Source organism: Aphelocoma coerulescens, chromosome 13 (genome assembly GCF_041296385.1).
Source record: "Aphelocoma coerulescens isolate FSJ_1873_10779 chromosome 13, UR_Acoe_1.0, whole genome shotgun sequence".
Classification (NCBI taxonomy): Eukaryota; Metazoa; Chordata; class Aves; order Passeriformes; family Corvidae; genus Aphelocoma; species Aphelocoma coerulescens.
The window spans coordinates 16,610,601-16,622,937 of NC_091027.1; the positions used below are offsets into that span (position 1 = coordinate 16,610,601).

At 39.3% G+C, this 12,337-nt stretch overlaps 1 protein-coding gene across 2 annotated transcripts in view; it reads left to right on the forward strand.

Annotated features, from left to right (window-relative positions):
- Nucleotides 1-12,337, forward strand: part of ANKHD1 (ankyrin repeat and KH domain containing 1) — a 101,995-nt gene that overhangs the window by 11,714 nt on the left and 77,944 nt on the right. For both annotated transcript variants that reach the window (XM_069028822.1, XM_069028823.1), the window contains exon 2: nucleotides 3,387-3,540. In XM_069028822.1, the coding sequence (XP_068884923.1) occupies nucleotides 3,387-3,540 (154 nt within the window). The remainder of the gene's footprint in view (nucleotides 1-3,386; nucleotides 3,541-12,337) is intronic.

Below are 12,337 nucleotides of genomic sequence, written 5' to 3' on the forward strand. Positions count from 1 at the left end.
TTGGCAGTTAGAATAATATCTTGAATCCATGTGTTCCTAATGAGCCTTCCCAAGTAAGATGCTTATTAGCTGCCCAAAGCAGCTCGCAAAATAATCCAAAAATAGCACAGTGACTGGTTACTCTATCACTTTGCTGCAGATCTGATTAGAATAGAGCAGAGTGCCTAAATTTTGCCACATGAACAGTGTATTATGTCTTCTAGGAATGCTAACATGAAATACGTTTGGGTTTTTTACTTGCTTGTTTTGATTCTTAAATAAGTTTATTTTTTGTTTGAAAAGCCAAATTTGTTTGACATATTTGGGATAGTGTGATTTTTAAAACAATTTATTTTTAATATGTGGTCATTGTAGGTCACGTCCATTCACAAGAGGCATCTGATGAATTAGGTAATTTCTCACTCTGCTGTGAGTGATAAGCTATCCAACTCTTCATTCTCTCTAGCTTTGTCTTAGTGTGTGAGAAACTGCATTGATTTACAGAAATGTCAGATGTTCTGACTTGAAAATACATTGAAGTTTCTTCTGGGAGACTGGCGGTGATGCAGCTATTTTAACATTTTGCATATGGATTTTCAGTATTTTCACACTGAAGTTATATTTGTATTGTGGGTATGTTATTAAGCTCTTACTAAAAATCAAAACAAAACCTATAAATTGATGCTTAACATGTGCAGTAATAATGAAAGCATCTGCTTTCCTGTGATATAAAACTATGATGAAAATACTGTATATGAAGCAAGATTTTTTGTGTGATTTTAAATGTGCAAGGTCTCTGGAAGTACAGTTGCTGGTGTAAGGAAGAGCAGAAAGGCAGGAAGAGTTGAAAAGAGTGGTGAAAAGAGTGGTGAAAAGAGCAGACTGCACCAGTACTACCCAAGTTGTATTCTTAAGTACAAACTGTGTGTGTAATTCACTTTAATTAGTAGTGTTAGCACAATCGTTGTTAAAAAGACAGACTTATTTAGAGGTTCCTGTAGAGAAAATGTATTCCCTGTTGGGGGGAGAGAGGTTCCTTGCAAGCTGAGTATTTGTGAATAGTGGATTAACACTGATTTAGGTTCAAGAGGTGCATTGTTGCCTGTAATATCCAGTAAACATATCCCACTGAGCTTGGGCTGGTAGCAGTTGGGGAGAAAATGGTCCATATCTTTCCCAAAGTGTCAAAACCATGAAGTTTTAGGACTTGCAGCAGGGCAGCTTCTGGCAGGTTGCTGCAAGGCTGCTGTGCTTCCCTTTGCCTGAGGGTTGCCTGGCTCTTCCCAAGGCTGAGCCCTGAGGCTTGCCAGGAGCCACTGAGTGGTTCTCCAGTGCTTGCTGTTCTCAAGTGCAGTTGCTTCAGTGGTGGGTGACTTTTTTGCTCCTTTTGGTATGCCCTCAAAAGGGAGGACTGCTGTTAAATGTAGTGATGTAGTTGACAAAGAAAAATGTCCATAAGCATCTAATAAAATTTCTTGTATCTAGTCCTCAGCTGTATATAATGAATTTTCATGTACATACAGTGGGATTTTCTGCCCTTCACCAGATCACACAAACATGTTGCAATAGGAATAGTATTTCCATCTTATTAGTACCTTGTGTAGTCTTGTGGGAAAACATGAAAAACCCTGAAGTACTCACGTAGGTAAGGGTGAATTTTCCTAGAAGTCAGTTTTGCATCAGAGCTCATGAAAGCAGGGAGTCCTTAAGCTGGCTATGGACTAACCTGGAATTTGAGTTCTGCTGAGGGGCATCTTACTGTAGGGATGCATTTTGCTGTGAGTTGTAAATAGCTCTTCTTTGTAGTACAAATGTGTATCACTGGTTTAGGTCGCTATTTTTCTGCTTGTTTAAATGTTCTCTTTCTTGCAATGACAGTTGTCTTATTTTAGGACTGTTGCCTGGACTAACCTAGAAATCTTGCTTCTCTGAGCACCAAATCAGAGCCTGCTGCCTTACCTTTAATATTTGTGTCTGGTACATAAGATCTATCTGTAAGCTGGCCAGGATCACACATATCCACAGAGATGTGGACCTCATGTTCGGTGTTCCTAAAAAGTCATACTTGTTCCCTGATTCCCCTTATATTCCAATGTTAGCATTTCACTGGCACACAGGGCTGGCTCGGACACCAGGGGATAGTGTTACAGCCATTTACATATCAAAAAGGGGAAGAAATGAGCGAACCCAAGTTGCTCTTGAATAGCAGTGCTCTGTGCTGCTCCCAGATCCTGTTAACATTGTTCACACAATGGAGCGCTTAATGAATTTGCAGATGGCCTGATTTGATTTTTTTTTTTTTAAAGTATAAATTTTCCCTTTCCGGGGAAACGAGAAGTAATTTTCTGCTGGGTTGAGAAAAATAGGGGGAAGTATTTTGTGGAAAACTGAGAAAGGAAGATGAGGCTGGGGTATGAAGTGGGAGAGGGCAGTGGTGGCTGAGTAACAGGAATGTGTCATTTCTGTGGCATATCTAAGGCACCAATAGTGTTGGTACAGATAACAGACAACGTCTAATTATGAAATAGTGTTTTTGTCTTAAAATATTACTGAAAGCAGAGGAAATTGTCTGAACTTGGGAGATTCTGAAATGCAGCTCTGCTCTCATTAGAGTGTGAGTCAGGTATCCTCCTTGTTTACTCTGGCAAGCTGTCATAAAACTGCAGTGTGTTATGTTGAGTAATTCCATGGGCTTGTATTTGGAGGTCACGTGGGGCACTGGTGGGACAGCATTATTGCTGCTCGGTTGGAATACCTGCCTGCTTAATCGTTCTGCAGATCTGTTCTTGTCCAGAAAGCAGTGCAGACTGGGGTAATACCGAGTGCCAGCTTGGAGACAGATGTTTTGGGGTTGAGTTTTGGTCAACTCTTGTGTTCATGCTCAAAACAAACAAAATCTTTGTGCTACCTCCATTGAAATTACTTTTAGAAGAGAGGTGAAAGGCATCTCGGGAAAACATTCCATCTTTCCCTGGCATTCAGATAGGTTCAGCTGTACCAAAGTCATTACTGGTGGCTTTTATTAATAACATGGTAGATGAACTTCTGGTGACAAAGATGTTACAGCCTCTTGTGGCTGCCTGCCTGAGTTGTTAACTGTGCAAACATGCATAACACTTATTCAGTATTTAATCTGAGTTCACCTTGCTGTATTTAAGGTGTTTTAAACTGTAATTTTTGCAGGGGTTTTTTTTTTATGTAGGGTTTTGGGGGTTTTTTTGGTGATTTTAACTACCTCTTCAGTGAGTTTACCAGATGTTTTTTGCAGGTTTGTTCTATGTTCTTGGCAGATACAACACAATTATGATAGTACAGTTAGATTATTTCTGTGGTATTTTTTGGTAATATTTTAGATTTACTTTAAAGCTTCAAAAATAGTAAAACTGTTTTTCTAACTTGGCAAACAGGTTGAATCATTTATTTTGGACCAAGAAGATCTTGATAACCCAGTACTTAAAACCACATCGGAGTTATTCTTATCGAGTGCTGCAGAAGGTGCGGACTTGAGAACTGTGGATCCAGAAACACAAGCAAGACTAGAAGCCTTACTGGAGGCAGCAGGTACTTTCTTTGTATAGTTTTTCTTCAGAACCTGACTTGTACGTGGATCTGGCAGCACATAAATTCTGACACTAACAAAGTGTTCAGGAGTCTGGAAATTTACCATGATGAGCAGAACACGGAAAACAAGCTCATAACTCTTACAAGTGTTGCAGGTTGCTTGGCCCACTCTTTCTGTACATACAAAGTTAGAAAAATTAATTTTAATTAAATGGTGTTTCATTGACTTGAGATTACATATGTTACCAGAGGGAGGATTAATGGGGAGAGAATAGAAGGAAGTAGACTTGCTAAAATGACTTTTTTTTTCCTGCTGCTTTGGTCAATATATAATTATTAATTCATTACTCCAGAAAAAATACTTTTTTCTCTGTTTTAATTTTCACAAAAACATTTTTGCATTCTGTAGTTCTGAGGTTATCAGTGTTGAAAAATACATATTAAAATTTCCTGTTTTGGAACCAGACTTGATGAACATAGTTGCCTCTACATTTATTAGCTTAAGAGTGAAAGCTTGACTAATTCAAATCCTCCTATGATTTGTTACTGGGGTGTTTGCATTGGATTTGAAAATTATTTGTTAGTTTAAAAATTCCAAGGACAAAAAGATGTAAAACCCCTGCTTTGAAACAAATCCCATGTGATCATCATGGGTGTATACTCAGACTTATAGTGGTGTGCTGAAATTGGAGTTTTCAGATGTTACTTTGGAACACTTAAAGAGCTACATAAAATAGCTCTTATTTGCAGGTGTTTAGATGCTAAGCTGTGTACAATCTTAAAGGAGAACTTTATTCTGAGGAAGCAAAGGGGGCAGGGATTTGGGATTTGGGTTCTCTTTGCATTTTGGATTTGAAAAAAAACCCAGTGTAGAACACAGCACAGCTCTTGTCATCAGGAAGTTGCAGCAGCCTATCTGCTGTAACTCTTGAGGACCAAACTTTGTTTTGCAGGGAAGACAGGCTGTTCCTGGGATACTCCGTGCACTAAGGGAATTGGAATAATTTAGTCCTTTTTAAGCACTTTTAAAAATGAAAATTGGGTCCTCTCATGTACCTGGTGGCTGCTGTGTCCCAAACCCTGTTTCTGGCTTTATAAATTGCCAGTGGATCTGGCTGGTGTTAAGGGGCAGTGCATCTCTGAGGTGCTTAGAGCTGGGGCTGCAGTGCTCACAGGGATCTCACAGTATTGGACATATGCAGGAGGTGCCTTTGCTGCTTGTAACACCTGTGAGAATGCAGTCTGCAGATTTCTAAGCAGTAGTTGGGTATTTGTCCCCAAGATTAGATGATTTGTTTTTAAGCTGAGATTTCCCTGCCTTGGTTTTCCCAAGTACAGGGGGAGAATGGAAGGAATCTGGAAAGAAGCACAAATCAAAAAAAGAGTGCCTTTGTTTAAGGACTTCGTTTCCCTTTCTAAAAAGACTGGACAAAATTAATGCCACTTGATGAATGTGTGAGATCAAAAGAGTGAAAATACTCTGGGGAAAGTTCTCTAGTTAAGCTGTACTTGTCTTTCCCACTGTGAATTGGAACACTAAAAATACCAGGTTAACCTAAAGAAGATGCTGCGAATCTGGTAGTTCATTAATAAAAGCCATAATTTGACAGTGGGTGAAAAAGAAGTTAGTGTTTCTGGGAGATGTTCTATTATCTTCACTGGATTTATCTGCCTGGTTTTGCTGAAAATACCCTTTTTAACTCTAAGTGAGCTTCTGGGCTTCCATCATGGCAGCCTAGTGTTGGGCCTTTGTATTCTATTGCAGTTTGGCAAAAGCAGGTGGTTTCTGCTGTTGTTTTAGTCCCAGTTCAGTCCTCAGCATTAAGGACAGCTTGGAAAAGTAGGTGGCAGAACTATGGCTCAAACAAGAACTTAATTTAAAGCCTTATCTATAGTTTCCAGGGGTAGCTTGGTCTTGGTTGTGATGGTCCCCCTCTCCTGTGATAGGCTTGATTCTGCCTTACAGCCTAGAGGAAAATCAGTTTTGTATTTAGTGTCTTGGGTTTCTTGGGGTTTCTCACATGCCAGATCTGTGGCTGTGTCATTAGGATCTTAATGAGTATGACTTGCAAAACTAGTTTTGCTCATTCTTCCTGAATCCTTTAGTGCTCAGATCTCACATGGACATGTCGTTTATTAGTCCTGCAAGGTAAGCTCCAGCAACTGCAGCCACATGGGATATTATTCTTCAAAGCACTTGTGCAGAAGTGGTTTTCAGCTATTGTGTACTGGAGGATTTGGAGGAGTTGTGTTTTGTTTGTAAGTAGCTGTCTTGATTTGAGAGCTGCTGCATACGTGAGTGTAGAAGCCAGAGGTTATTTGAACTGCTTGAAAATGTTTCTATATATCTGTATATATATCTGTATTTACCCACCATGAGAGTGCTGGATATTTTTTCACTTGCTTGTTCAACTTGCTTATTCTGTTTCAAGGATTGTGGATGTTGAAGGTGACAGCCTTAAGCCAAATTTCTAGCAAGAGGGTTGTTCTCACCCCTCTTGGCATAGCAGCAATTACACACATGTACATATCCATGTGCACACAAACATAGATTTCTTGTGTTTGCCAGGTCCTCTGAAAACCTGCCTGATGAGCATCAGTTTAGACAAGCATACTTTATTCTGTGAAAGAGCAGGCACTTTATTAATGAACAACTATCTTTAAACAACTGTCAGTGTTTGTATTATTTCACAAAAAAATAGTTCTACAATCTGAAGACCAAGAGAGCATTGTAAATATGTTTCCACCTTCAGAAATGGAAGATAAATTAAAACAATTGAATCCTGTTGTTTGGCAAGTTTTAGCCTAAGCAAACCAGATCTTGCATATCTTCCTTCAGTTTAACTCCTATTAGCAGAGATGGGATATATAGGTAAAATAACCTATGGAATGAGAACCATCCTGCTTGGAGGACGTTTCCATTTTTTAGGCTGTAATTAAACAGATTATTGGTATTCTGAGAGTGGAGTCCTGTTCTGCACTAGAAACATTTTTCTCCACTGTTAATTAGGGTACTGTTGATTTCTTAAAATAATATTTCAGCTTTAAAAAGTCATGATTCTTGTGTGGATCTTCAGTAAGAAAGTCTGTTAAAAGCCCTTTTCAGGAACAGTAGTTGACAGCTGGAGATGAGAGCTCTTTGCTACTGGGAAGGAATGGTTAGAGTGTTGAAAGCTCTTGCTCTTCTTGGGTTCCTTGTGGGTCCTCAACATGTGTTGGTAAAAGGGCAAAGTGGGAAAATTTTGACAGGTTAAACCTGTTTCATTTTCTGTTCCCAACTTGTATCGGCATCAGGAAGGGGAAATGACTCTCTTGTGTTGTGCAGTCCTCTTTCTGTGGGTTGTTTTGTAGGACAGAGAAAGGTGTTGGTTCAGGCACGTGGCCAGATAAAAATCCTGGATGCCCCTTTGGTGAATTCTGCACCAAAATCACAGAATTCTACAGAAAGTTGTGAAATGTCAAAATGTGAATCCCTGCAGTTAGATTACCCTGTTGATAGTGTTTCAGCACGGTTTGGCAGAGTTTTCTGGGAAGTCACTTGAGGAAATAACTTGAGTGCCTGTGTCCCTACCAGCAGAGATTTTAAGTGTGTTCAATCTGAACGTTGAAACACTTTGAAAATAAAGCATCAAAAGAAGATGCAGAAGAAAGTGGTAAAGAAACTTTGGCTGCCTTTGGAGCACATGATGTTCCTGTTGAGTATCTACACAGGGAGGAGTTCTGTAAGCAGTGAGTTCTTCAGGACTCCTACTATTGTTTGCAAAGAGGCTTGTGAGGAAAATATTTTGAGAGGGAGAATGTTGAGCCAAAGGTTTGTTTAGTGAAACATGTGAATAGTCCATCCTTATGTTCAAACAGGGAGCAGAGTTATCCACATCCTTCTTTTCTGTTGAAGTACAATATTAGAGGTGGCTGGAGCCCCTCACATAAATGGTTTGGTGTTTTGGAGACTTTGAGGGATTAATTGTAGTGTAAATGGTGAAAGAGAAATCGAGTTCTAATAATGTGTCTGTTAATACCTGTGAATTTCAATAGTTCATTCAGGCCTGAGGGCCTGATACTGCTCTTTGGAAAGCTGGTAGGGTGATGGGGGGAGAATAGATTGTGTCTTTTGTAACTGGGAAAGGCAAAAAGTGGAAGTGATCATTTCCTTAGTGGGAATGTAGAACACAGATCAAAGTATGAATGAGCCCAGATGAGATCCACCTGCTTTGGGATAAACTGAAAGGTTAGAGTAGATTCAGCAATTGTGAAATTGGGTGCTTTCCTCTGTGTATGCTATTTCTATTTACTCACTTGCCAACCTATGGACCAAACCTGCTTTTTTTTTTTTTTTTTCCTTGTGATGTGATCAAATCCATTCATCATCACTAACAACAAGGGTTACCAGGGAGTGAGCTGTGGCCTAAAAGAACAGTGCCAGAGAGGCACAGCTTGCTTTCATCCTGCATCCGAGGGAACCCTTGGAAAGTGTCAGAGACTGGGTTAGAGAAATTCTTTGATCATGTTATTTATGATGAATAAGATTCATGCGTGGACTTGGTGTTTCTTTTTGTAGGGCTGATGAGTAACTAAGCTGTGATTTAAATGAAGGTGGGCATTAGAAACTTAATGTCTGAAGGGTTGTCCAAGCTCTACTTGAAACTATAGAAGTGGAGGTCTGCAGAAAACAGATTCATGTTTGTCAATTTATTGGTTGCTCCTGTGTGCTTGTGGAATATAGCAAATGCATATCTAGATCTGTATTGGTGTTATGAAATAAAAAAAAGAGAAGTAGGGTCTTTTTGGGGGGGAAATCAGAGGGGATTGTTGGAATTTGAGCAAAGATGTAACTTTATTGTAAAAATGTCGCAATATCAAATTTGAAGTGTGTTTAGCCTCCTTCAACATGGCCAAAATCTTGCCTTAGTCCAGTTATTGTGACAGACTGTAAACCAAGAAAGGTTTTTTCACCATAATTTGATCTGCTCTAAATACTTGGTGTTATATGGACATGGTATACAGACAAATACAAGAAAGAGCTTTCACTAGGACAGTTGGAATAGGCTTCGTGGTAGGTGTTTCTTTAGAGATAAAAACTGCACTGCCATTGAAATCACCACTGTCATGCTAACTGGAAAGCTTCGTCCTTTTGAGATACTGGCACATTCCAGTGACTTACTCTCTTTCTTCACCATCTAAAGATTCAGAGTGGGAAGGAATATATGGTATGTGAAACATACAGATATGTTGTGCTTTTGAGTAAGTTGGATAAACTGAATTGTGTGCATGTAATTGAGTTGTTAATATTATATTTCTCTGAGATTTTGCATGATTTAAATATTTTTTCTAGTCTACTAGGCTTTTGAATTAGAAAAAGTCTAGTCTAATCCTGCTCTTAGTCAACTTAACTTCCGTGCTTTGACAGTGTGTTAAATGTACCAGCTTCATATTTTTTAGCTGTTTTCCAGATGGATTTTGCTGTGAAGAACAGTCTCATTGTCATAACACTTAAATTGATGCCTTTAGGTATCAGATGGCTAAGTTACCTTACCAGCTCTGAAAGCTATACTTTTGGAGTTCTTTGGCAAAGATGATTTTAACCTTTCTTAGAGGGGATGGGGAGTGGGGAGAGATGAGAGAAAAATTACCAGTTTTATTTTGTGAAGTATAAAAATTGGCCAGGGTTTTCCTTAATCTCTCAAGTTGACTACATATTTATATATATATCTGTGTATGTATCTCAGAGGTATCAAGTAATCAGCAAGTTCTTCATGATTTTACCATAAACAATTTGTGCAATCCTCCCTTTATTCAGGATTTTTTCAGTCCTGAATATAGTTTGTATTAACTCGGCTTCTCCTTTCTATTTTCCTTCTGCTATATTTTATTTTTCATGCAAGTTGGATTCTTTTGTAAGATAAAACACCCTTTGCTCTCTTGTTCCAATATGGGGAACATATTCTTGCTGGTTAAAAACTATTTTCCGTTCAGTATTGATTTCAGGACTTCTTCCTATGTTAGTGCTTGGAGTAGCCTCAGCCAAAAGGAATGTAGGGAGAGTTTGGGCAGGAGAAAAGCAGCAGTGCTTTATTGACAGTCCTGGGTAGTGCCTGAATTGAGGCAGGATGTACCTGGTACAGAGTTGTTCTCTCTGGTCTCAGAATTGTTCTCTTTGGTCCCTGTCTCTGCTTCCTCTCTCAGCCCGTGGCTCTGGTGTTGTGCTGTCCTTGGGATGATGGGAGACAGGGGAGCAGAGTTGGGAGCTGTGGGAAATGAAACTGTTACTGCTCTCGGAAGTTTGAGTTCCCCAGAATGTAACTCTTCTAATGAAATGTGTCAGGAGAGAGTGAGGAAGGAGTGAGGAGGTAGACAAGCCTCAATCTCTTGCTTGTATCTCCTGCCAGGAGAGTCTTAGGAGTTTATTAAAAAACCTCAATTACACTGACTTGAAATCTGTGTTTGCGTTTTTTATTGTTGTCTGCATTTGTCCGTCATGTAGTTTCCTTAGCACATGGGGATAAAATCAGAGTTTAGAAGTGTTCAAAAGAGAGTTTGAGCATTGGCTGGATGCTTTGGAGTGTGCAGATGATCAGATCTGAATCAATCTATCAGATTTCCCTTTTGGTTTTGGGTTGTTTTTTTTTTTTTGATGTTCTGTAGCTTAATATTCAAGCGTGGTGGCAGTAACCAGTGCCAGCCACTTAGCTTCATACTGGACTAACTGGTAAGTCAGGTTGATAGTCTGGATGTAGAGCCACCCCTCCTGGAGCTGATGGAAGTGTCCTGTGAGGACTCATTGCATTAGAGCAGGGCTGTTTGCTGCCAAAACCGTCTGGGTCGTGTGCTGTGAGTGCCTGGGGACACCTGAGAGGAGTTACTGGAGCTCTTGGTGTGGGCTATAACACAGCTATCTATAACACCTTTGACAGTTTTATACTCTTATCAAATATTTGGGGTCTTTTAAAGTGTCAGAAGTAACAGATTTACTGAGTCATCAATACTTTGCAGGGTAACACATGAATCAGTTGGGTTTTTTAATTGTTTACTCACCTTTGACAAAATACTACTGTTGTATGTTTAGGAAGTAATTATAAGCAGGTTTCTAAGAAAACAAATGGCAATATAGTATATGCATAGCATAAGTTATTAAGTTCTGCTTATTTCTAGAAAGTCAAGCTACTTTTCACCAGGTGAATGAAAAACAAAATATGTAAAAATGTACTGCCACTCATCTTTGATTCTGCTTGTGGAAACAAGTGGCTTTTTTTGCAATGGAGTACGAGCATCTTCATTTCCTGCTATAAATTATTTTGTGCTGTTTTACAGACCTTACTTCAAAAGCTAAGAACTTAAATCTCTAGATTTAGAATGAGTTGTAGTACATTAAACATCTTGCCCAAAAAGGCAGATTATGTTCTTTGTGAATATGAATTATTTAAATACTTAAAGATTGAATACATACTAGAATATGTTAAAAAAAATTATTGCATTGCATAAAGTTATCCTGCTTGTATCCATAAGGAAAGTAGTTGTTGTGGGAGCAAAATGCACAGTGCAGTTCTTCAGGGACTTTTCCCCCTGTGTAACAATGCTTGCCTCCAAACCAAGAATTGTTAACTTGTCATTTAGGCATCACTTTTCTCTCAAATTCTGTACAGCTTCTGTAAGGTTTTTTAAAAATCTGGCTGAAAAAAGTCTCAGTAGCTTCAGTTTTATCTTCTTCTCTTCCTTCTCCCCAGGCAAATTCAACTGTGCTTGTGCCATTCCTGACAGGTGGCTTTAGGAGCTGGTTAGACAGACTATCTCCAGTGCTGGAAGCTCCACAGCATGCCAAGCCCACTGCAGTCCTTGGGATGAGAAGGTTTCTTGGACTGCCAGCCCTCAGGGTTATGTACTGAAATAGGTAACTCAAGGGTGAAGGGAGCACTGAGCTGCTTCTTTTGGAAGACCTTCGAGAGGGAAGGAAGAAAGATGTAGTAAAGCAGTTGATGGTTTTTAGTGGCTTTGTCTGCTTGTTTAATGCATCTCTCTGGGTTCAGTGTTCCTTTTTCCAGTGCAGCCATCCTTAGTGCTGGCTTGCAGACTGGTATCACCCTCAGTTACGGGGTTTTTTTTTTAGTTTGGTTGGTTTTGTTTTCGTTTTTTTTTTCACTAAATAACATCGAACCTTTCTCTGCCCTTAACTCATGTTCTTTAGACTTTCATCTGCTCTTGTTCTCCTCTGGAGTCTCTGTACGTGATCTCTGTTCTTCATAACTTTATGCCCCAAATGAGTCGTGTTACTGAAGTTGAGCTCTATTGATGCATGGAGAGAGGAGTGTTATTTCATCTGTCCTGCAAGCTGTGCTTTTGTTTATACATCTCCATTTGTTGTCTGCCTTTTGCCTTTGGTTTGCAAGTTGAATTTGACTTTAAATCTACCACTACTTTTCTGAAGTACTGTTACAAATTATTCCATGTTTGTGCATTTGATTATTCCTGTGTGTGCAGTTGGCTATTCCTCTGTGTGTGTGTGTATATATTTTTTTTTCTGACACTCATGTTTGAATATGTCCTTTAAAAAAGCTTCTCAAGTCAGAATCATTAAAAAGGCTAAAATTGTCTTTGCTTTCAAAGAATTAGTTGGCTTTTGAGTAGCAGAGGAAGACCACAGTAAGCAAGAATGTTCTAACCAACCTGGCCTGACTTTGTCTAGTATTGCCAAAGCCAAGTAAGCAGCATGCTTTGGAAATCTCTAAAGGGAAAGTAGGAAGATTTGCTAATGAAAAGAGGATAAACTTGCACTGTGGCTGTGCTTTTGGCTATTAGCCTTTGC